Raw genomic sequence first — 26,800 nt, forward strand, 5'->3', positions numbered from 1 at the left:
GTATGTTCCCTGAGAATATCGTTATTTACCTTTGAGTCCCTTTTCTTTTTCCTCCAAACAGCTTTTTACTTGATTATAGACTGCTAAAAATTTGTGTGTGCATAGTTTTCACTGGGCTGGCTTTATTTTGTTCTTGTCAGTGTTTTACCAAAGGGTATCAGTTTAGTCTACACAGTCAGGAGAGAGATGCTGGAATAGGGTTGGATGAGGCATGATTTTTCTTTTTTTGTTTGTTTGTTTGTTTTTCTTTTGTTGTTGCTTTTTTTGAGGGTTTTTAAATTTCTTTATTGTCAAATTGAAGTACAGAGGAGTTACAGTTTCATATGTAAGGCAGTGAGAACATTTCTTACCCAACTTGTGATCTCCTCCCTCATTTTCCCCCCCGACACGCCCCCCCCCAAGTCATGATTTTACAAATGTTGGCATCATCTTGACCAGGCTGCTTTAATTGTCAATTCTTTCCCCTCCTGATAAACAAAGAAGACATTGCTGAGTTTCCCCAGGATGATATCAGGATTATTCTGTGACAGCTCTTCTTGCTCATGTGGGTAAACGTGCTGGCATAGAGAGTATCCTAAATTCCACTAATCTGTTCAGGGACATTGAAGGTGATTCATCCACTTAGGAAGAATCATCACTGAGTGCAGAATCTATAGTTTTCTATCTTTTTCTGTTACGATGTTTAACTACAATAGAGTATTTGCAAGTTTCAGGATTCATGTGCTATATACATAGATAACCAGCATTCAGATAATCATTCATTCTGTTTTCATTTTTTAAACATGAACCATATTGAAACCAGTGCTCAATGGAGATGGATAATAAGTTGTCCGTAATAAGCTTTAACTCTGATAATACTGGTCAGTGGGAAAATATTTTAAAATTTAAATATTTTAAAATATTAAAAAAAAATTTAAAGACAAATAACAGGTGAAGGAGTGGGTTAGGGTTAAATTCGAGTGTTATTAACATGGTCCCTGATATTAGAAGAATAGAAATGCCTTTATCTCCTTTATCTTCCTGTCCCAAATCTATAATCGCATATAATCACAAGAACAGGATCAAATAAATCCTCACTAATATATCAAAATTTGGACCAATACTTCTTAAAACCATCAAGATCATCCAAAAGAGACTATGAGACTCTGTGTTTGGAAAAGGGGAATGTATACCTGTAATTCCAGTACTCAAGAGACTGATGCAGGGAGATCAAGGTTTTGAGTCTAAACCTGGGCTACATAGATAAACACTGCCTCCAAAACAAGTGTTTAAAGTAAATAAATAGTAAAAGTAAATTAGATTAAGTCTGAGAAAAGGTTACAGTCCAAAGGAACTTGAGGAGCGATGACAGTTAAATGTAACGTGATGGTTTGAGCCTTACTGCAATCCTAGCTACTTGGGAGGCAGAGATCAGTGGATGACATTTTTAGCCCCGCCCAGACTAAAATTCCAGAGATTAACATGCTTTTTTTCTGTACTACAAGATGTGAGGGGAAAAAACAAACAGTCTTTTCTGTCAAAAAGGGTTGCTTAAAAGTTTCTGCTTTGGCCTGGTGGCTTGGCTCTTGCTGATTAATCTGCTAAGACAAAATCAGCAAGTACTGAAAGGAAAAGAGGAACTATTTTGGGATAAGGAAAGAATTTTTGAAATGTAAGGTTTTCCCTTAGCTGATTTTAATCAGATGGAATTAAGACAAACCTCAGACAACCCTCCGCAGAGCCACCAAGAAATATCAGATGCGGTGGGTATGTTTGGAGATAACTTGTGTGCCTTTCATCTTATTTCAAAGTCTTTTAATGGTCACCTTATATTAGTACATTTACCCTATTCAAACAAGCCAATCAGAAGCAGATTGTGAATCGGGGCTCAACCAATCTGATCAGCGGGGCGGGGTCTGCTGTGTTCAGGGATAAATGGTGGAGTAGCCTGCCTGCTCTTTGCACTTGCTTGTCAGATTTTTTCAGCTAATCCTTATGCTGAAGTAAATTTTGCCTCCCTGAGACAATTTTGTATTTTCTTGACTATCTTGTGGCTCCAGTGACTTTTGTAGAGTATTTATAACAGAGGGGAGCACAGTGTCTTGGCTCAGTGGCATATACCTGTCACCCCTAGCCATACTAGGAAGCTTAAAGATCAAAGTGGATGACAGCCTGGGAATACAGTGAGACTCCGCCTTGGAAATAATCAGTGCACAAGGGGGCTGAAGGAGTGGCTGATGTGGAAGAGGGCCTGCGTAGAAAGCATAGGCTCTGGTTTCATTCCAGCACTGCAAAAACAAACAAACAAAAAAACTAATGTATTGTGATACCCTGCATGGAAAGCTGACACAGAAAAGAAACATTATGAGGAAATCTAATAAGGGGTGGAATTTGCATTGATGTTAATCATAATGTGTGAATATTAGTTATAAATATACCATTGTAATAATAATAATGATACTAATGAAACTATGATCTGGGAATATAAAAATTCTATTCTCTTTGCAACTTTTCTATGAATCTAAAGTGATTCTAAAATTTAAAAGATTATTTAAAAAACAAAGTGCTCAATTGATATTTTGTGAAGTTTCCAACTTACGTCTTTGAGCGCATTGCACTCATTCATTTATACACTTTGCAAATGTTTTTGAAGACTTAGTGTGTACAAAGTTCTTGGTTTTGTGTTATTAGTAACCCAAAGTGAAGAACTAATCATGTCCTGTGAGGAGTCAAGATGTCAATAATTATGTCATAATTCATCAGCACTCAAACTATGAAAGATACAGTAGAGGAGCGCAGAGGATCTTCAAATCTAGGTGAAAGGCCAAGGAAACATATTAAAGATGTAAGCTGGAGGCCAGGCACCAGTGGCTCACACCTGTAATCATAGCTATTGGGAGGATGAGATCTGAGGATCAAGGTTCAAAGCCAGCCCAGGCAGGAAACTCCATGAGACTCTTATTTCCAATACGCTACTCAAAAAGCCAGAAGTGGTGCTGTGGCTCAAGTGGTAGAGTATTCATCTTGGCAAAAGAAGCCCAGGTACAGGGCCTAGGCCCAGAGTTCAAGCCCCAGGACTAGCAAAAAAAAAAAAAAAAAAAAAAAGATGTGAGGTACAGTGACACGTGGGCCTATTGCCAGTATTTGGGAGGCTAAAAGTAGGATAGGTGTGAGTTCAAGGCCAGGTTAGGTCACATAATCAGTTTCAGGCCAGGTCAAGCCAGGTGACATGACAAGATCCTATTTTTAAAAAACAAAACAGATGAAGGAGAAGGGGAAAAAGGGACAACTGGCATTTAAATTGGACTATAAATTTTTTTAAGTGAAAGAGTTTTGTAGGAGGACAACAATGGGAAGGGAGTTTCAGACTGAGAGAATATCATGACAAATAAACATCACAAAGTACTCTGGACAACTAACAGCCACTGAAGTGGCAGTCAGTCTTTAAAGCTTTCTCATATGGAAATCTGGTTAGCATAATCCCCTCCAGCTCCATTTTTCACACCTCTCCTTAACAAACCTTCATCTTACTGTGAAACATTCTTCTTTCTACTCTCTGCTCTAGTTTTACTTCTGTAATCCTGATTGTCTTGTACGACAACATTTCAAATGAGGGTCTATAAAAATAGCCTTCACACGAAGTGCTCCAAGGAGATAAGTTCATGTATCAACCAAGTATTGGAAATATAGTTTACCATATTCTGCTTTGGCAAAACAACAATATATTAGCATATTTAAGACTTTGAAGTTTCCTGTTTCAGTCTAATTCTGTTTAAATACTCATTTCAAAAATGTATGTAACTGGTCAGGTGCTGGTGGTTCACGCTACTCAGGAGTGTGAGATCTGACGATTGTTGTTTGAAACCATTCCAGGCAGGAAAATCTGTGAGAATTTCATCTCCAATTAACCACCAAACAATAGCCAAAATTAGAGCTGTGGCTCAAGTGATATATCTCTAACTTTGAGCAAAAGAGGCTAGAGCCAGCACCCAGCCCCTGAGGTTCAAGTACCAGGACTACACACATACACACATACACACACACACACACACACACACACACTTAAAGTATGTAACCACAGAGACATCTTTGGTATACATGACTAAATAATAGAACCATTATCCAAAGGAAACACTTAGGAAGCACTGAAATATATAATTTGGTACTTATGAAATATATTCTTTGTATTAGCATTGTATTGTATCTATTCTTTCATGTATAAATTATACAATTCAACTTACCTTCCTACAAAGTAGATGGTTTCCCATTGCACGGCACAATAATGAGTAAGTAATCATACTATTTGTTGTCAATTATGATATATTAATGCATCTTAAAATATGTAAATGAGATACCTGGTGTGATGTTGGATATGGGAGAGGATGCTGTGAGCCGAGGACTGGGATGTATCTTACAGGACTCAGAATATAACTTGACCACAAGTTATATTTACATCTGTATATAAATATTTCATGAAATGTATAGGTAGCGATACCTATACATCAAACACATTGTTTTTATTTTATTTTGTTAAGAGGGAAGGAGGGAAGAGATAGTGCAGAAGGGGTAAGGTTGACCAGAATACATTGTACTGGAAATGTCATAATGGGCCCTCCTCCACTGCATAACTGATGAATGATAACTTCAAAAAGTTTAAAAATCATACATATGGCCCATATTGTATTTCTTTTGTTTTATTTTGACATGATTTCTTGTATGCTCACACATTTGTTGCTTGGGTTAGTTTTCTTTTTAAATTAGTTTTTGAATTAATAAATAATTCCATACATGTGTACGGTGTGTTGAACAAGTTCCTTCCCTCCATTATATTCCCTTTCCTCCTCTGCCACATTCCAACCAGTGTGGGTTGGGTTTAATTATACTGTCTTCACATGTATCTATATGTAATGTACTTTGATCTCCTTCCTTCCAAAGTGTCCTCTTCTTTCTGCTTCCCATCTCTTGCTTATCTTTTCCCTAGTGGCTCCCCTTGTATATCTATTCCCATTACTATCATAATCTTCCATTTAGGTCTATCTCACAAATGAGCAAGGACATAGGATATTTAGTCTTTCAGCTTGGCTCATCTTACTTAACCTGACTTCTAGGTCCATCAAATGACAAAATGCATAATGTTCATAATGTTCATATACATACATATATATACATATATACATATGTAATGCACATACATATATATTCCTTCCAATGTATACCCAAGAATAGTGCATCGTAGGACCATAATGTGGTCTATTTTAATTTCTGAGGAGCCCCACCCACAGTACCAATTTCTATAGCGGTTGCAATAGTTTCCATTCCCATCAACACTCTATGAGAGCCCTTTTCCCTCTATACCTTGGCCAATTTTTGCTGTTGCTTGTTTTCTCAATAATTGCCATTCTAACCAAGGTGAGGTGGGCTCTCAGTGTAGTTTGGATCTGTATTTTCTTTATGCTCAGGATATTCTTCAGGATTTCTTCATGATATTTCTGTAGAATGGCTCTACACAAGATGAACATGAACCACAAAACCTGGTTCTAGCATCAGTGTTTAAAAATTAGTATGTCAGAAGTGGTGCTGTGGCTCAAGTGTTGAAACGCTAGCCTTGAGCACAACTCAGGCCCTGAGTTCAAGCCCTACAACCAACAAAAATACAAAAATTAAAATAAAAAATATTAATGTCTAGCCCTCGAGGACATGACAATAAGGTGAAAATATATGACCTGTGATAAAAGTTAAATGATATTTTTTCTACAACTGATGTGTAAAAATACATGTAGAACTCATATTAAGCCATATCCCCAGTTTCCAAGTCAGTAAACTGTGTGTTAGAGAAGCAAAGTAACTTACATGAAAACCTCTAGCTATAATAAATCTGTGCTGTTGGACTCAATCCAAATTCGAAGCCCAAATTTATTTCTCTCCACAGGAATGAGAATTTTGGTGGTGGGGGGGGGGGGAGGAAGGAATATTGCAAAGGGGTACAATTCAATTCTACCTATAAGACATTTAAAGTTTATCCTGTAGTCAATGGTTCTTGGCAATTCTTAACATGGTCATACTGAAAATGTATGTTAAAATCTATATTCAACTCCCCTTAAAGGCATGTAATTACTTATTCAGAATAGTTAACATACTCTTTGATGGGTTTCTATGCCTCGGAGTTTTAGGTAATGGATGCAATCAACAAACAAGTGAGACTGGGCTAAAGTAAACATATCAACTGTCTATGTCTGTGGGTTAAGACAAGTTTATTTCTTGTTCCTGTGGAGTCTATTATGAATGGAAAACCTTACCCTGAGTAGCTGTCCTCAACATCAGTGACTTAAAATACTATGGGCTGGTTTGATTTTGGGCATTTGTCTTTTTTTTTTTTTTGGCCAGTCCTGGGCCTTGGACTCAGGGCCTGAGCACTGTCCCTGGCTTCTTCCCGCTCAAGGCTAGCACTCTGCCACTTGAGCCACAGCGCCGCTTCTGGCCGTTTTCTGTATATGTGGTGCTGGGGAACCGAACCTAGGGCCTCATGTATCCGAAGCAGGCACTCTTGCCACTAGGCTATATCCCCAGCCCTTGGGCATTTGTCTTTACAACCCTAAAAAGAAGGCATTACATGGCTGCTTATTGGTTCACAAACTATGCAGACAGCTCCACCTACTGGTAAACTAAGATGAGGTGGGTGCTGGGCTTGGTTCAATGAGTCAAGGATATGAAAATCTAGGGTGGTGAGATTCCCCTGGTGCATCTTTAGGAGTCTTAGAGAAACAAGCATTTATTTATCATTACATAAAGTGATTTGGAAAATGAAATCTATTAATAGAAAATAAAACTATTGTCAAATTCTTTCAAGGTATTGTTTCTGCAAAGTCAAAAGGCAGTGAACTGAAAGTAGCCAAGATTTTCATAAGTCCATCTTCTTCATTTTATCAAACTTCGGTGTTATTCATTTATTTTTTCAGATATGTGCTATATTGCCATAGATTTTTTGCGGGGGGGGGGTTAGTCGTGGTGCTTGAACTCAGGGCCTGGGTGCTGTCTCTGAGCTCTTTTGCTCAAGGATAGGATGCCAACATTTTGAGCCACAGTTCCACTGTCCACCATACTTTAAAATGTTTTTATCTGTTTATAATCTTGCTAAGGTACCCAGGCTGGTCTCAAACTTTCTATCTATCTACTTTACTCTCCCTTGAGGCTGGGATTACATGTGCAAGACACTCTAGTTGATTTTAGTTGTTTTATTGATTGTAGATATTTTTTTCTTATACTGTGTATTCACTTTTAAACATGTTCACTTATTTTTTCCATCTGTTGGGAGGCTAGTGATCCTTAAATTCCCGTTTAAATGCCACTCTTTTCCAAGTCTCTGTGATCATGACAATGCATGAAACATAATCCAAGTACTAGGGCAACTGACTAGTTACATGATTAACTCATTTCCACATCCAAACTGGGGGAAAGAGATATCAGCTCCATTTCACAGATGAGAAATCTGAAGCACACAGGAATAAGTAATTTTTCTGGAATTATGAGGAAAAGAAAGGCTTATAGCTGATGAGATTACTTGTACTTGATTATGTAGCTCTTGACTTGAATATTGATTCATCTAGGAATAATAAACCACTGCTTATCAAGATAGCCCTCTGTTGTACTTTTGTTGAGAGCTGATTTTACTCTGCCACATTTGTTCTTATTTATAACCTATTTCTAGACACAAGGATTACCTTACACAATACAAATATAAAAGAGGAAATATTAAAATGATGGAATATAGACAATTATCACAATGACACAGTTCACAAACTTGCAAGTTTGAGTTATTCCAAAAGAAAAAAGACAATATATCACAGTATATTTACTTAGAAATCTTTGAAATAGACAAATCTAGCTGACTAATCTGTTTATCAATTGGGTTTCAAGAAGACCAAGATTCTAAAATGCACATTTTGATAAAGGAGACATTCCAAGGATGTTTGTTTGTTTGTTTTCCACCAGTCCTGGGGCTTGGACTCAGGGCCTGAGCACTGTCCCTGGCTTCTTTTTGCTCAAGGCTAGCACTGTACCACTTGAGCCACAGCGCCACTTCTGGCCATTTTCTAGATATGGGGTGCTGAGGAATCGAACCCAGGGCTTCACGCATATGAGGCAAGCACTCTTGCCACTAGGCCATATTCCCAGCCCGCAAGGATATGACTATGATTATGAAATGTCAAGTGACCCTACAATTCAAACAAAGGATTCAAATTTAACTGATGTCATATTTCAGGTTTGGGCTATTCTTGAAAGGAAATAGTAGAAACCTCTGATTTTCTAAATGAAGAAATTCTGCAGTAGGAGGGAAGGCTGATGCAGAAGTGACTGAACTCTCAGCAAATGCTGCATGTGGCAGAAGTAGGCCAAGAACTCAGAAATGCAGTCTTCAAGACTCTGTTCCTTACATAACTCCATATCTTCATTTCAAAGAGACAGTGACTTAGGACTTACATACTTTAGTTGTGTCCTAGCTTAAACAGCAAGTGTTTAGATACCTTCACTCTGTCCTGTTCTATGTACTGTACTATAAGAACACTGAACGAAAGGAATCTTTTCTGTTTCCACTTGAACTCTCGAAGCTTTCCACAAATTAGTCCCTTGACACACCAGGCCTCTTTCCTGCATGGCTGTACTTTTGAATCCTTTCCTGTTTCCATAGGAGTCATTCTTGATACAGATCAGTGGTGGATGTCCTTGAAGAGAAGATCTCCAAGCTCAGGGTGAGTTTCAGTGCTTTCCTGAACCACCGGTAGGAAAAGACATAGATGATAGGATTGCAGGCTGAATTAAAGTAAGCAAACCAGATAAAGATGTCAAAGACCAGAGGTGGTGTGATGAAGTTCAGGAGGCTGTCCACCATGGTATCTAGGGTAAAGGGAAGCCAGCACAAGAGGTAGATGCCCACAGCAATGCCCAGTGTCTTGGCAGCTTTCCTTTCATGCTTGGCAGCCCCAGCTAAGCTTCTGCTCAACGTGCTGATCTGCTGAGCCTGCCTGGTAGCCACCACGAAGATCTTCACATACAAACTGATCATGATAAGACAGGGGATGAAGAAAGCAGGGAAATTCAGCCAGCCCCAAAACTTATTGAAAAGTAGCTGGCAGCTGCCCACACATGGCATCTCTTCTAGCCATTGGCTGAGTCCTCTCTCTACCACATCAGTGTAGAGGAGGAAGGCAGTGTAAGCTGCCGGCACCCCCCATCCTATCAAGATGTACCTGAGGGCCATCTTGACCGTGAACTTAGAGGGATAGAGCAGGGGGTCACAGATGGCGCAGTGGCGGTCCATGGAAATGAAACAGAGGTGGAAGATGGAAGTGAGGCAGAAGAGGGTGTCCAGGTAGGTATGCAGACGGCAGAGAAGGTCCCCAAAGAACCAGCAGCTCTCCACAGAGCGAATGGTGCTGAGGGGGAGCACCAGGAGACCCAGCAGCATGTCAGCCAGTGCCAAGGAGAGCAGCAAGAAGTTGGTGGGCGTGTGAAGCACTTTAAAGTAAGACACCGCAAACACCACAAACAAATTCCCCAGGACAGTGATCAGCATGCCTGCTGCACAGGCCAGGTAGATGACCAACTGGATCGCCAGCGGGTGGACCGTCCTGGGGCAAGATCCATTCACCTGGTAGCAGAATGCCGTCACGTGTTCTTCTGCAACTTGTGTGGGGACAGCTCTCATTGATGGATTCTGCTTCTCTCAGTCTCTCAGTCTCTCTCGCTCTCTCTCTCTGTGTCTCTCTCTCTCTGCTTCACTTTCTCCAACACATGGAATGATTCTTCTTTTCTTGATCTGCTAAATGATCAGAAAGTGAGATTGAGGAGGGAAATTAATTAGACAATGTTCCTGTGTACTGAAACACATGTGCCCTAAAAAATCCAATGCATCATATGTGTTACTCCCGAATAGTCCCTTTTGGAAAGCAATATCCTTAAGAAAAGAGGTTTAAGTTAAAGGTTTCCTTGAGGAAAAATTCGAAAAAACCAGGCACTGTTGGTTCATTCCTGAAATTCTACCTACTCAAGAGGCTGAAATTTGAGGATCAAGGTTCAAAGCAAGACCAGGCAGGAAAGTCTGTGAGACTCTTATCTCCAATTAACCATCAGAAAGCCAGGCATGGAGCTGTTCCTTAAGTGGTAAAGCACTGGTCTTGAGTACTAAAGCTCAGAGACAGACAGTTCTCAGGCCATGAGTTCAGCCCTGGGACTGGGGGGAGGAAGGGAGGGAGAGAGAAAGAGAGAGATCCCATTAGATCATTAAGTATAAAATTATTGATGGGTATTGCATTGTAATTGTAAATTGCTCTGGACAGATTTTGTTGTTGTTATTGCTACTTTTCCCTTTTGTCTTGTTTGTTTATTTGTCTTTGGGAGGGTAAAGGAAGTACAGAAAAAGTGGGGCCAAGGGTGAACAAATGCAGCTGTGGTACTTACTAGATACTAACTGGGAAGTGAACTATATACAACTTGTAGGTGAGGATGGGGAGGAAAACTGGGAAAGAGTGAGGGAAGGGGTGACATGGTTCAAAAAGAAATGTACTCATTACCTGACTTATGTAACTGTAATCCCTCTGTACATCATCTCTACAATAACAATAAAATACATTTTAAAATTATTGAGAGTTTCTTTTCCATTTCGATAAGGCAGTTGCTAAATAAAAATGAGTTCAAAGTATGAGTCTGAGTCAAGTAACTGAGCATACCATGTAAATAATCACTGCTTGAGAAAAGAGTAACTTCTAGCATCCCTTTAACCATTTAGTAAATTGATAATAAACTCAGCAGATGAAATTTTTAATGACATCAATTTATCTCAAAAGAGGAACCCAACAAGCAAATTAATTAAAAGAATAGAAAATGTCACTATTTTAGTTTGATTGTTGCACGTTTTCTAATGATAACAATGTTTGTACATCCTGAGAGAACTATCAGATATGACAAAATATTTCAATGCTTGCATATCTGTCAAACACTAGTCTGTAAACTATAAAGCAAATTCTCATAAGCTGAACTCGGGTTTCCAAGCTACTTACACAGGTAGGAACCAGTCCCTTCGAAGAAAGAAGTCCTTCTTATATCAGGTGTACTTAGGACTGCAGGGGCCTCCTTGGCCAGCTGTATAATCTATGATAACAGCTGTGCAATCTGTGAGCGATTTTATACTCTCCATAGCAATTACTCCCCACCCACCCCCCATGCAAAATGTCCCAAATGAGCAGAGAGTACCAAGGGGCCTAGTTTGCACTACTGGCAAGTCTCTGTTGCTTAAGTGTCCATCTCAACATAGAATTATTTACCCCAGCAATTAATTACAAATGGAATTTAAAGACTCTGGGTTTATGCATTCCCCATTCCTGTGTTAAGAGATATACACAAAATTATCCTTTTTGTGGACTGCTTCTTTTTCAATGAACAAACTCTATTATCTTAAAGGTCAGCCTAACGCCTATGCCAATAGTTTTTATGAGTCATCAATGAAACATTACAGCACTTGTCATATTTACCATGCAGAGCTTGGCAATGGTCAAGCATTATGTTATTGTTATTTGCACTGAGTTATTTAGCTTGTATCTTTTCCCTCACATTTGTCTATTAGGACCAAAATGTCATAATAGGGTAGAGAGGCAAGAATTAAACTGGGTACTGGGAACTTTTATCTATTTCAATGTTTCTGACTCTCTGAATAGACAGAGGTTCGTAACAGAGCACATAAGCCCACCGTCCATGCCCACCCCACCACCCCGCACCCCTGCACTTCTATAGCTTCATTTATTCTCACTGTGGAGTGAGCGGGATGAGTGGATTCTATGCCAACAGTAAATCACCTATTATTGTTCCCTTTGCTCATTTAATTTCCTGTGACCAATCATGCTGTGCCTGCCAGTTTAAACTGGCAACTTTTCTTCCCCCAAATCTCTTTGTGGACATGGTCCCAACAGCAGAAGGACATGTGTAGGTTTGAAAAAAAGAAGTGGAGCTGCAGCCATCATTCCAAGCGTTTGGAGGCCAATACCATGGCAGCCTATCTTCCTAACTATGGGCTCTGCTGAGCAACAGTCTTCCCAGGTTTACTATCACAGGGACAGCAAGGGAATAGCTGACCTGCCACCATAGACTTTTCTACCAGCTCCAGGTTTGCTGTCCCACTTCATGGGTAAGAAGTGACTGGATCAACATGTTCCTCAGCCTAGCTTCCAGAAAACAGCATAATAATTCCTTTCCCTGAAGCTCTCTTTTCCATTAATTTTTATCTCAGTTCTAATATATGCTCCACTGCCTGTATTGAACCCAGTGATACGTTCTTTTGACCTAAAATGAAGGTCATCTTCACTAATCCTCAACCCAAGTTAATTTTCCTCCCCATGCTCTCAGCACTTCCTGTATCTGCCTCTGTGATAACACTCGTTACCCTTCCGTGTCATTCACCAGTTGTGGTCTTTCCATTAGGCCATAGTTCCTTGAGTCCTGTGTTTGAGATTTTTTTTTAAATTTCTGAACCACAAGCACTTTAAGCAGCACGGAGAACATAGTAAGTGTTCATATAATGTCCTAGCCTTAATAGCTCTTGTATGTTTTCATTTTGACCTGATGGTTGGTCAATTTTTGAGGGAGGGTCTCTTGATGTAGCCCAGGCTAGCACAGCTTCCAATGTGCTAAGATTACAGGTATGTACCACCATGCCTAGTTCAATGGCTTTTGACAGTACTTATGACGTTACTCTTGCCTTAATGGGTACTCTACTCAGCCTAGATAACTTCCCCTTAGACTTATATAAAAGGAGCACACATACCTGTTTTGAGAAACAATTTAGCTACTCCTTACAAGCATCCTTATAAATTGTAAAGATTCTTTATTAAGGAAAGAAGTGGTTTTTATTGCTGCAGAAGCTTCAACTTCTATTTAGTTCTGCTCCTAGTGAATGAAAGACAATGCTGCTGTACAAGAAATACCACCCAGTGGCCTCATGACCTTGTCATGGTCACAGATAAAGGATGCACAGAGGAGGTAAGGAGAGTGAATATGGGAATATACTTTATGTGCACGTATGAAATGAGCGATGAAGTTTGCTGAAATTGTTTGTTCCTTTTATTCTTTATTTTAAAGAATCACTTGGTCTCTTCCTTGAGCTTGAGGTACAAAGAAGAAATGAAATCTTCCAAAGGATGAAATGACTGCAAACAAAAAGAATTAAATAGCATCTTAATGCCAAATTTTCATTTCAAACATTATTAACTAACACTACTAGTAATTTATTGAATCTTCTAAGTACCTGAAAATCTAAATTCAAATTACTGAGCTAAAAACACTGGAAGCTAAAATGGTCATCTAAGTATGTAGATCAAGAGAGTCTTAGAGAATACCCTGATGAATAGATGTCTTATTAAAAGTGTTTCAGAATAATGAGTTGTTTCCCAGTAGATACACGGAGGCAAGAGGAAATCCAAAAAGCAAACATGTTCATGAAAGATGCACTTAGGATTTATGTACATAAACCCTAGAGACCTCAAGATCAAGTCCATTGAAAAGGTGTGATATTACTAAGCGAGATCAGAGGATAAAATTTTTATTGAGTGAAAAAAACAAATAAAATGAAATAGTTTTTCTTATTTTACAACAAAAATTATGGAAGAGTTATATAAGGTTATATGAGACAAATTTTGGTGAAAAATAAGTTTATGGGGTAGGAGGAAAAAGAAAGACAAAAAAGAAAGGGGGAAAAACATTTATTGAGATAAGAAGTAATGTCCTATGTCTCTGGGACTTTACAGAAAGGACTTTAGTGGTTTTTGTCTATTTTTAATCTTGTAGGTCATGGGGCTTGAACTCAGGGCCTGGGCACTCTTTCTGTGCTCTTTTGCTCAAGCCTACTGCTCTACAACTTTGAGTCACAACTCCACTTCCTGTTTTCTGGCAATTATTTGGAGATAAGAGTCTCACAGACTTTCTTGCTGGGGCTGGCTTTGAACTGTGATCCTTGTATCTCAACTTCCTGAGTTGCTAGGATTACAAGTAGGAGCCACCAGCTCCCAGATGACCTTAGTTTAAGAATGAAGTCCACTCTTGACAAACAATTTATATGTACATATATACAAGTGAGTTCACATACCAAACCACACACAAACACACACACAGCATAGACATATCCCCTATGTGTAAACTGATGTGTATGTGTCATATCAAAGGTGTGCTGGTAAAAAGAAAAAAATATTTTCCTAAACTCTGTCTTTCCTGACTCTTCTTACTTAACAGCAGACTAGTTTTACCAAATATCACACAATTTCACATTCATGCTTTCTAAAAATAGCTTTGAGTCAGAACCAGAAAAGGTTGACATAAGTGAAACTGCTTGCTCTCTTCTCCGTCACTCACATGCTCCATAACTCAGTCTCCCTATATGCTTAATGAGAGAAGCCTCCTGTCTGATGTAAGCTAAAGGAGTAAGATTCAGTATCCAGAAACAACAAACTTTTTTTTAAGAGAGCTTAGCATTTATTGGAGATACCATTCCTAGAACCTCAGGAATAAGCTACTTTGGTAGCAGGTAGATTCAATTCATTGTTGTTTTGTAGGTACCTGTTATGTTATCTGGAACAGAATTTCCTTATTGAATCAGACTATGCTTACATTTTGGGAGGCAAAACAGCATCCAAGATTGACTGTTAGGAAAAACAATGGTAGCAAACATAGAGCCTTCCCTACTGATGTGCAGGAAACAGGCTGAAGGTGGAAGAGTCTGGGCAGAAGATCATCCCTGTCACTAACATCCACAATGCCTTGCGAAACCAGGGATAGAACATTCCATATATAATGGGATTGAAAGTAGAATTGAAATAGCCCAGCCAGAGGAAGACATTATACAAATCTTCAGGGGTTGAAAAGTTAATGAAAGGGTCTATGATGGTCAGGACAAAAAAAGGCATCCAGCATAACACAAACACTCCCATCACTATACTTAAAGTCTTGGTAGCCTTGCTTTCTTTCTTAAATGTTGCTTTCATTTTGCTTTCTGAGCTGACTTGTTTCATCTTGGGACCTGAACTAATTTGTTTAGCATGCTTCCTGGCTACTGTGAAAATATGTATATAAATTCCTATCATCACTGTCCCAGGGAGAAAGAAAGCTATGAAGGATGCCAATACCCCCCAGAGTTTGTTAAATATCAACACACACAAGCCCGTGCAGTCAATGGCCGTAACAAAGTCTTCTGCACCAATAATGTTTAATTCTGAGAATACCAAGCCAAAGGCAAAAAAGATGGGAACGGACCAACTGATCGACAGGAAGAATGCTACTACAGGGATGGTCATCTTTGTGACATAGTGCAAAGGGTCGCAGACTGCATAGTATCGGTCCACTGAGATGAAACAGAGGTGGAAAATGGAAGTGGTGCAAAGCATGATGTCACAGCAGCTGTGGACTTTGCAAAAGAGATCTCCAAAGTACCAGCAGGATTCAATGGACCTGATCATACTGAAAGGCATGACCACACAACTCAGCAAGAAGTCTGTGGTGGCCATGGAGAGGATCAGAAAGTTTGTTGGTGAGTGGAGCTGCTTGAAGTGGGCGATGGAAATGATCACAACCAGATTGCCCAACATAGTCATCACTATAGCACAGATCATGATGGTGTACATGGTGCAGACAACGAGCATCGACCTCTCCTTGCGAGGACATGAACTGTTGACCAAAGCAAAGCAAAATTGTGCTTCGGGGGGATTCCAAACGTCAGGCGAATTCATCATGTTTGTCCTATGTCTTTTTCAAAAGTGCTGTGTTCCTTCCCCTTCTATGAAAGAAAACAAATAATGTTTTAAAAATTGCCAAGCAATTACCCATAGAAGTCCAGCTAAACTGCATTGCCAGTCCATGTTGAACTCTGTAATGACCAGACCATGTGCATAGGGGTTACCACGGGGTCTTTCTAAAACACAGATTCTTGATTTGGAGGAGAGGTGGGGGAGCAGCATTTGACAACCTATATTTCTCACAAGCTCTCATTAAAGATCAAATCTGCTCGTCCAAGCACACTTGAGTAGGAAGGTCTAAAGAAATCTTCAAAGATATTCAGTCAATCAACATCCAAGTGGCAAATAAAGGTGGATGATTGTTCTGGCATACTAATCTGGAGTCCAGATTCTAGAGTCCTAATCCATTAGTGGACCTGGGATTCTTTTTGGTCCCTCTCAACCAATTTTCTAAATACAAGCCCCCTCCAGAATGATCAAGAGTTTCAGAACTCATATTTAATGTTGAATTGAAACAGTAATTAAAGATTGTGAAGGGCTTCTTGGTGAGAAACTGCACATATTTTTTATTTATATGACTTATTGTATATCTGCCGATCAACAGAGCAGTTTTCTTTCCAACATGAAGAACAATACTTTTTTACAATTTAGAGCAGCATTATGACAAACTAAAGATGTGCTAATGAGTATAAGATTATACACAAAATAATGTCCAAAACAGGGGATAAGAACTCAAATGATAGATTCTGTACATTTTGTGGGTTGTCTCCTTTAGTTTAGCAGTTCCATTCATGGATTTAAAGTCAGAGTGAGGACCTTTGGACACCGATTTCGAGTCTTAACATTTATCACAGATTTAACATACAGAAGTGCTCATTGCTTAATCTGTGCTTTTGTAGACTTCATGCTGTCACCTTTATAATGGCAAAATAATGTAACTGATTCATAGTATGACATGGCTTAGATTTGTTTTTCTAGTGCCAAATCTGTTTCTGTGATTCTAATAGCCAGTGTCAAGCATTTGTGAGATCTAGTGCCAGGACAGATCTGGACTTTGGCCTAGACTAGAGTAAAACTCACTGACCTAACAGGGAAATGAACTGACAAGCACATCCTCACCAGACAGACACAAAAAAGACAATAATAAAAACACAAAGCACCTCTGAAGTCACTATTTCCACTATGAGCTACAATTGCTCAGCCACTATTTGTAATGTCAGTCTATTCTTTAAAATCTTGGGGCTGGGTCTTTAACAAGTGGTGCTGGCAAAACTGGTTCAACACATGCAACAAACTAAAACTAGGTCCTTATATATCACCCTGCACCAAAATCAATTCCAAATGGATTAAAGACCTCAAAATCAAAACAGACACCCTGAAAACACTAAAGGAAGGAGTAGGAGAAACACTTGGGCTCCTTGGCGCAGGACGGAACTTCCTTAACAAAGACCCAGAAATGCTACAAATCAAAGAAAGTTGGACAAATGGGACTGCATCAAACTGCAGAGTTTCTGCACGGCAAAGGACATAGCTCGCAAGATAAACAGAAAGCCCACAGACTGGGAGAAGATCTTTACCGGACATTCAACAGACAAAGGCCTCATATCTAAAATATATGCAGAACTAAAAAAATTACCTTCTTCCAAAACAAAACCACAAAGTACCAATAGCCCCCTCATCAAGTGGGCTAAAGACTTACAAAGAGACTTCTCTGATGAGGAAATGAGAATGGCCAAGAGACATATAAAAAAAATGCTCTACATCACTGGCCATAAAAGAAATGCAAAGCAAAACAACATTGAGATTCCATCTCACCCGAGTAAGAATGTCATATATCAAGAAAACTAACAATAACAATTGTTGGAGGGGATGTGGCCAAAAGGGAACCCTACTTCATTGTTGGTGGGAATGTAAACTGGTTCAGCCACTCTGGCAAGCAGTATGGAGATTCCTCAGAAGGCTAAATATAGAACTCCCCTATGACCCAGCAGCCCCACTTTTGGGTATCTATCTAAAAGACCACAAACAAAATCACAGTAATGCCACCAGCACAACAATGTTCATCGCAGCACAATTTGTCATAGCGAGAATCTGGAACCAACCCAGATGCCCCTCAGTAGACGAATGGATCAGGAAAATGTGGTACATATACACAATGGAATTTTATGCCTCTATCAGAAAGAATGACATTGTCCCATTTGTAAGGAAATGGAAGGACTTGGAAAAAGTTATACTAAGTGAAGTGAGCCAGACCCAAAGAAACATGGACTCTATGGTCTCCCTTATTGGGAATAATTAGTACAGGTTTAGGCAAGTCATAGCAGAGCATCACAAGGCCCAATAGCTATACCCTTATGAACACATAAGATGATGCTAAGTGAAATGAACTCCATGTTATGGAAACAATTGTTATATCACAGTTGTAACTACTTTCAATGTCCCATGTGTATATGTAGCTTCTATTATTGATGATGTTCTTGTATCACCTTCCTGTGGTTGTACTTACACTATCTCTGTAATCTTATCTGAGTATATTGGAAACCGTGTATACTGGTATTGGATGCAGGAAATTGAAAGGGAATACCAAATTTGAGAGACACAGGATAAAAAAAGACAAACAACTACAAAAGCAATACTTGCAAAACTGTTTGATGTAAGTGAACTGAACACCTCCGCGGGGGGAGGGAAAGGGGGAGGAGGGAGGGGGGTATGAGGGACAAGGTAACTAACAGTACAAGAAATGTATCCAATGCCTAACGTATGAAACTGTAACCTCTCTGTACATCAGTTTGATAATAAAAATTTGAAAAAAAAAATCTTGGGGCTGGGGATATGGCCTAGTGGCAAGAGTGCCTGCCTCATATACTTGAGGCCCTGGGTTCGATTCCCCAGCACCACATATACAGAAAATGGCCAGAAGTGGCACTGTGGCTCAAGTGGCAGAGTGCTAGCCTTGAGCAAAAAGAAGCCAGGGACAGTGCTCAGGCCCTGAGTCCAAGCCCCAGGACTGGCCAAAAAAAAAAAAACCAAACCAAAATCTTAATATCACAGCCTATTTCATTTGCTCTGGATATAATAATTTCTCAGACTGGTATCTCTATTAATTAAGTATATCACCACATATTGTGCAATAAAGTTGAACTTGAGAAACTAAGGCATAGGAAAGTAAACTGTAAGATAAAGATTCATGCAAGCTGCTTTATGAAATGCAGACTCTCAGTAAGAATATAGAATTACAATTTACTTGATTATTAATCACTTCCTATGCACTAAGAAGCAGGAAAAATTAAAACTTAAGTGCCTAATTATCTATTTAATAAATCAACTGTATTGCTTTCATCTTTCTTACTTTTGAGATTTAAATAATTATTTTTTTAATTTTCTACAAATAACTTTAAAGATAACTACATTTCCACAGATTTGTTTAAACTTTTGCCACTATGTATTTTTAGAAATTGTGCTCTCCTAAACAAAATTGGGACACACTGAAAATATGTTATTGTGTAGCTATTGAAAATTTAAATTCCAATTTTAAAGCCCAATCCCTCAAAGAATTACTATAATGATATAAGTTAACTTCTAGGTTTGTAAAGGGAAGTGGTGTGTGTGTGTATGTGTGTGTGTGTGTGTGTGTGTTGCTACAGCTGAAACATAGAGACAGTACATGCTAAGCAAGTGTTCTCTTGTCTCTACCACTGAACTATATCCCAAGCCCTCCTTTTTCTTTTAAATCTGGAAAAAATCACTTCTAAAAATTAACAGGAGTTTCTCATATTTCTGTTACATATATACATTTATTACGAAAATATTTAAACAGCTAAGAATTAAATAAGGCAAGATAGAGGAAAACATACATGTTTATTTTTAAATTATTACATAGGTGAATTACTTAATGCAACATCAAAGATAAGACTTCATTTTAAACCCTTATTTTAAGCTCTTGGTAAAAAATTATGCAAACAAAAAATTATGCAAACAATTAACCAAATGCAAGCCTAACTGCTGGTCTACTGCTTTGTTAAAGAGAATTATTATGAATGTAAATGCAGTTGTGGTTCTGTTATTCTAATAGTTGGCTGGATAGAGATCTCTTTTCTTTGAGAATTATCTACAGAAAAGATCTGTGTCACAATTATTTTAGTAAAATAAACTACATTGAAATTTTTCATGGCATTTCACCTTCACCGGGACACACTTTTGTTTTTTCTTTCTTTATGAATAATCTTTCCCCAGTTGTCAGCAGAAAAGAACTACATGAATTTCAGTATTGCGCAGTAACCTAGGAAAACATAGGAAATTATTAATTACTTCTTCCAGGAAGTAGAAATATTTGCTAACAAGTCAAGAGTGCACATTTGCCTCCAAGTGAAAAGCAGACGTGAGAACTCTGTAATCACTCAGAATGATCATTCTAACAATGTAAAAGTTCCTCAGAATTTCAAAGGAAAATAAACAACAAAGGAGTAACATAATGAATTTCTTCTAGTATTGTATATTAAAAGATATTAGTGTCTATTTATCTCCTTCAAATAAACTCAAAATATTCAACTACTCAACAATTCAGTCATAAATAAATAACAATAAATAAAAATTTATTTATTTAAAACTAAAAAGTTGGCAGAAGATACATCCTACCTACTTTATCAGGCATAATTTTGCTTTGCTTACTGGTGACATAGCTGAATATTCTACTTTGGGACTGATTGTGCAAAAATAATTATTTTTATCTTGTTTTGATGTGTCTTACCCATACAGTAGTTCCTTAAATATAGGAGATTATTTATGAATTAACTGTAAGAGAGCTCAAGTCTTCCAGTTATTGTCTCTTCACAATCTCAGTGATTTAAAAAAATCTGTATTTATTTTTGTAGATTATATTCTAGTGTTGTTTTATTCTGTATGCAAAAAAATAATCAAACCCAGAAAAATTACAATCATTTTTCCTTCCCTGACATAGTCCCCTTTAGTTTTTGAGACTTTGTTTTCCTGGTTAGGCAATTTAGAGTTAAAATAATTGAAGTTACCTGGTGTGCCAGGGCTCTAATGAGACAAGTGAACATTGTGATCGCCCGGCTCCATCTCTGCAAGCATCTCACACTCCTGGAAGTGGCTCTGAGCAGTCTGGACAGTGTGCATTTAAGCAAAAAGTAAGCCTCTTGAGGCTGCTGCCCCAGGTCTTGCTCTTGACAGGTTTGTCTTTCCACACCATTTAGTTTACTGCCAACATGAGACACAATCAGTCACCAGAGAATTAACTCCAGAGAGCAAATCAGTTTTGTGGCTCTCATTGCTATGACCTCGTAGAGACTGCCTCACACAGGCCAAAAGTGGGATAAAAGGCAAAACAGAGGAAGAGGAAGAGGAAAGAGAGAGAAGTAGAGGGCCAAGCAGGCAAGGAGAAAATATAGTCCAAATCCAACAAAAGCTCACTCTATTTATTAGCATTGGCTAGATGATGCTTTCAACCAGTGAGTTCATTAAGACTTGTGAAAGGCAGGAATACTTCTTCACACCACAGTTCTTTATCATCTTTCCAAATAAAAGACTTGGCCTGCAATAGACATATGAAAAAATGCTCTACATCACTGGCCATAAAGGAAATGCAAATCAAAACAAAATTGAGATTCCATCTCACCCCAGCAAGAATGTCATATATCAAGAAAACTAATAATAACAATTGTTGGAGGGGATGTGGCCAAAAGGGAACCCTACTTCATTGTTGGTGGGAATGTAAACTGGTTCAGCCACTCTGGCAAGCAGTATGGAGATTCCTCAGAAGGCTCAATATAGAACTCCCCTATGACCCAGCAGCCCCACTGTTGGGTATCTATCCAAAAGACCACAAACAAAATCACAGTAATGCCACCAGCACAACAATGTTCATCGCAGCACAATTTGTCATAGCTAGAAGCTGGAACCAACCCAGATGCCCCTCCATAGATGAATGGATCAGGAAAATGTGGTACATTTACACAATGGAATTTTATGCCTCTATCAGAAAGAATGACATTGTTCCATTTGTGAGGAAATGGAAGGACTTGGAAAAAGTTATACTAAGTGAAGTGAGCCAGACCCAAAGAAACATGGACTCTATGGCCTCCCTTATTGGGAATAATTAGTACAGGTTTAGGCAAGCCATAGCAGAGCATCACAAGGCCCAATAGCTATACCCTTAGGAACACATAAGATGATGCTAAGTGAAATGAACTCCATGATATGGAAACAAGTGATATATCACAGTTATAACTACTTTCAACGTCCTATGTGTATGTGTAGTTTCTATTATTGATGATGTTTTGTATCACCTTCCTATGTTTGTACCTACACTATCTCTGTAATCTTATCTGAGTATATTGGAAACCGTGTTTACTGGTATTGGAAGTAGGAAATTCAAAGGGAATACCAAATTCGAGAGACACAGGGTAAAAAAAGAGAAATAACTACAAAAGCAATACTTGCAAAACTGTTTGGTGTAAGTGAACTGAACAACTGGGCGGGGGGGAGGGAAAGGGGGTGAGGGAGGGGGGCATGAGGGACCAGGCAACAAACAGTACAAGAAATGTATCCAACGCCCAACGTATGATACTGTAACCTCTCTGTACGTCAGTTTGAAAATAAAAATTTGAGAAAAAAAAATATAAATAAAAAAAAAAGACTTGGCCTAAACACACACACACACACACACACACACACACACACACACACACATACATACACACATTCTCAAAATATCCAAGTGAAGCTGGGCGTAGGTATTCCAGCACTTAGGAGGGTGAGACAGGAGTTTTCCTTGAGCTCAATAGTGACATATTCCAGCAATATATTCACATCTTGTCTCTTAGAAAAAGGAAAAGCAGATGAACCATTAGGACTGTGGCTAGGGGTAGAACTCATGTCCAGTGTGTACTATGCCCTGGGTTCAACCCTCAGCCTTTCCCTTGAACAAAACAGATAAAAAGTGACAACTTCCATCACCACATGGATTTTTATGGTCATCATTGGAGAAGTGTTCTCTTTAGGTCTCCAAAATAGCAACTTTGTTTTTTTTGTATGAATTCTGTTGCTCAAAAAATAGCTTCTTGTTGCTTACAGCTTAATAGATCTTTCTTGCATATCAATTCTGACAGCACTGGGAAAGACAGAGAGAAGACTCACGGATCTACTCATGCCCTCCAAACTGTCTCCAAGTGAAAGTATGACGTGAACACAGAGAGTAAAAGTGCAAGTTTGAACAGGGAAAAGGCACATTGCTGCTTGGCACAAGTGGAAGTTTTAGATTTTGATCTCCAATTAACCAGTAAAATAGCCAGAAGTGGAGGTATGGCTGAAATGGTAGAGTACAGGCCTTGAGCAAAAACAGAGAACACAGACTCCAGATTCAAGCCCTAGTACTAGTACACGCTTGTGCACACACACACACACACACATAATAATTTTCAAGATCTTTAAAATTCATTATATTTCAACTAAGCCATTAAATAGACAAGTTATTTAAGAATGGGTAAGGATAGTAATTTGACAAAGGATCAAAAAGAAAATCAAAATTTCATTTTAATTTGATAAATGCAGATAAAATATGAAGAAATTAATTAGGGTATAACTCCCAGTTAAAAGTCATTATAAGTTACTAAATTCATAAATAAAATAAATTCTATTAACAAGCTAAGCAACATTTGTATGTTATAAATTAATAAAAATTGTAGCTCAAATAATACTGTAAGGATGAGCTAAGCCTTTCAATAATATTTTAAAAATAAAATATTACCTATTACATCCCAAATTGTCTGGAAATATATTTCATATGCACAATGAGGATGTTAAAAGTTTTAAAACAGACTTATCCTTAAAGTGGAAAGAAATCTGCCAAATGGAGGAGGGGAGAGCAGACAAATGGAGCAACAACGTAGTGAGACATCAGGGATTTCTTCCAAGGAAGGGAGCTGGCAGGAGGCAATAAATGTGGGAATGAGAACAGAGGTGAACTCAGTTGTGCAGAGCTGGACATCTTGGGGACTAACTTCAAAACTTGATGCTGGAGTAATGAAAGACTACCTTAATCAGATATAGAACAGGAAACAGATGGTGAAGTCCACCTGATGACTGAAGAGAGATTAATAAAAAGACTACACCTGAGTGTGGGCAGCTGGTAGAAAGAAAACAGCCAGAAATAGCCAACTATATGGGGAGCAGTGACAGATACCAGATACTAGGTACAAGGTACTGGGTACTGGCTAGGCCACAGCAGTGGGAAAAATCAGTAAAAGGAATTCTGAGATGATAGCTGCTTGTATTCTGGGGACAGTTTCTAGAGAAACACAGCTAGCTCTGGAGCAGGAGTAGGAAGGTTGCCTGGGGAGAAAGTTTGAATTCTTTGACCTTGCAAGTTCCTCTCAGTGGCAAAATGCCATCAGCAGCCCTAAGCAGCTTTTAATTTCTATTGATTTTTTTTTAATTTTGAGATAGTGTCTCACTCCCCAATCACATAAATGTACACTGGATACCGAGTTAACAATCTAATGATGGATGTATTGATTTTTTTCCAAAGATGTTGAAAGTCACTCTTGGCTGATTATAGACCTGAGGTCACTAAAATGTCATAGACTAGCATTTGCAGCCATCTGAGATGTAAGGTACTGGTTGCAGGGAAAAATAACAAAAGTCTCTTTCTCATTTTCAATATGTCCTTTGTTTTTGTAAGGGTGTCTCACTAATGTGCTTCAGGAAACAGATTTGAAGTTTCTGAATGGGAGCTAAATATTTTTCCAGACACTATGTGTTTAAGAGCTTTTCGAAACCATGGATAAAAAAAGCCATGGATGAGGGGGTTGCATGTAGAATTGAAGTACCCAAGCCATACCAAAAGGTCAAGTACTATTATGGGAGTAGAGTAATCTAAATATGGGTCGATCAAAACTGCAAGGAAACAGGGCAACCAGCAAGCTAGAAACACCCCCATGACTATACCCAGAGTCTTAGCTGCCTTTCTGTCTTTTTTCTTAGATAAAGTTTCTTTCACTCCCCCTTTCCCGTGTTCAGGCATATTGCTGATGGCTCGAGCATGGCGTCTGGAAACAATAAAAATCTTACCATAAATGCCAACCATGATTGAGCCAGGAGTGAAAAAACAGGTGGTGAACAATATGGTTCCCCAAAATTTGTTGAAAGTGAGCGCACAGAAATGGAAGCAAGCTACAAGAATCTCATAGCCCTGCATCCCAGACACATTGGCCTCGGACAGAACCAACCCAAAAGAAAACAGAGCTGGGGCAGACCAGCAGAATGCCAGCAGCCGCTTGATCGTGGAGACCGTCATGGTGGTGGTGTAGTGTAAGGGGCAACACACAGCATAAAACCGATCGACCGCAATGGAGCACAGGTGGAAAATGGAAGTGAGGCTTAGCATCATGTCAAAGCTTGCATGGAATTTACAAAAGCCTTCCCCAAAGTACCAGCAGCTCTCCACAGATCGCACCATGCTGTAGGGCATAATGACAAAACCCAGCAGGAAGTCCGTGGTGGCCAGGGACAGAATCAGGAAGTTGGTGGGAGAGTGGAGTTGTTTGAAGTGTGATATGGAAATCATGATAACCAGGTTCCCAAAGATGGTGATGACCATGGCTCCCGACATCAGCAAGTACATGATCACTCGGGTGTGGAAAGAGCGATTGGTGGGAGGACAGGATTTGTTTCCAAATTTGGGGCAGCTGGAGATGTCTTCAGGAATATAAGGCAGATCCATAGAGCTTAGCACTTCCAACTCCTTCCCAGGAAGAAGAGTCGATGTTTCCTTCTTAAGGTGATTTCAGTCGATTTCTGTTTCTAATAGTACAATAAAGTTTAAAGTCATCTGTTAGTGACTCACTTTGATTATAATTTATTTAAATATTTATCTTCTGGACTTGCTTCATGAGTTAGATACTGCACTTAGAAAAAAAATTAACTGTTTGTTCATTCCTGTGTTGCTCGATTTTAGTCTACATTTCCCATCCAATTTTTTCATTCAAATTGAGCTTATCCGTTGAGTGCTCTAGTCCTGTAACTGTTTCAAAGATTTACTACCATTTTGGGTTCCTTTCACCCTGTGCAGTCACTTTCCTAGAAACTGTTGAATGATACGCTAACATCTCTTTTATCCTAAAAAATATGTCATATACAAAGTCTCTGTCACAAAGGCTTTGGGAAGGCTTGATGCTGTGCCTAGCACAAGCATCAAGCTGATTTAGTACACTACAGGAAAGTAGGCCCAATCTTGAGTGAAGTGGACATACCAAACCTATGTCAGATTCTCCCAAACCAGAAGTTCAGCTTTAAAGTACATTTAGCAAGTTCATCTATTTAGGATATTTTCGTTTAGTTTTCCCTTTATAACCTCAATAAACACACACACACACACACACACACACACACACACACACACACACACACACCCCCACATACCACACACAGAATATGCCTTCTTTGGCCTCATGGTGTTAGAAGCTTCTTTCACTCATTTTGAGTCTGTCATTCTTATACGAATTGAGGTGGGCAGTGAGGATTAGAGTAGAAGAATCTTGTTAAAATAAAATAACCTGTGTGATATCAGAGACATTTCTTAGTCTCTGGTTAGAGGAGGGTATTGATTTGGAAAGTCTTAGGTGACAGGGTGGCTGTTGGTGAGGTGGCTGTTCCATATGATTCTCTAGTCACTGACATGAGGTCAGACTGGTCGGTTTGGTTCACTCTGGAATTCTCAGCACCTAGGCTTGTATACGTAGGAGGCACTAGATGCATGGTTTGGAATGAAAGAAATTCCCTCTCAAAACTGAAAGAAAATACTGTATTGGAGAACACAAGTTGACAATTAAGCGTGCACAGTATATAAGTCTGCAAATATATTGGGATGAATGGATATGATTACTTAGGACAATTTGACATGCTCTAATTACCTATTTGAATTTTTTATTTTGCAATTTTGAGGATCGAACCCAGTGGTCTACTACTGAGCTAATCCCAGCTTTGTCCATGTGAGCTTAAGGGTCATGGCTATAACACGGAAAGAAATTCATATGGGA

The 26,800-nt window shown here is 38.9% G+C and overlaps 3 protein-coding genes across 3 annotated transcripts; all 3 read right to left on the reverse strand.

Moving 5' to 3' along the window:
- Positions 1-8,668: 8,668 nt before the first annotated feature.
- On the reverse strand, positions 8,669-9,688 carry Taar5 (trace amine associated receptor 5). The gene has a single exon (XM_048354659.1). It carries the CDS (start codon positions 9,680-9,682, stop codon positions 8,669-8,671), a length of 1,014 nt encoding a protein of 337 aa, XP_048210616.1. The 5' UTR covers positions 9,683-9,688.
- Positions 9,689-14,680: 4,992 nt separating this feature from the next.
- LOC125357728 (trace amine-associated receptor 4) lies at positions 14,681-15,743 on the reverse strand. The gene has a single exon (XM_048354660.1). It carries the CDS (start codon positions 15,741-15,743, stop codon positions 14,697-14,699), a length of 1,047 nt encoding a protein of 348 aa, XP_048210617.1. The 3' UTR covers positions 14,681-14,696.
- An 8,710-nt stretch (positions 15,744-24,453) lies between these two features.
- On the reverse strand, positions 24,454-25,485 carry LOC125357729 (trace amine-associated receptor 3). The gene has a single exon (XM_048354661.1). The coding sequence runs from the start codon at positions 25,483-25,485 to the stop codon at positions 24,454-24,456; it is 1,032 nt and encodes a 343-aa protein (XP_048210618.1).
- Between the last annotated feature and the right edge of the window lie 1,315 nt (positions 25,486-26,800).

The sequence above is a fragment of the Perognathus longimembris genome, chromosome 9 (genome assembly GCF_023159225.1).
Source record: "Perognathus longimembris pacificus isolate PPM17 chromosome 9, ASM2315922v1, whole genome shotgun sequence".
NCBI classification, from domain to species: domain Eukaryota; kingdom Metazoa; phylum Chordata; class Mammalia; order Rodentia; family Heteromyidae; genus Perognathus; species Perognathus longimembris.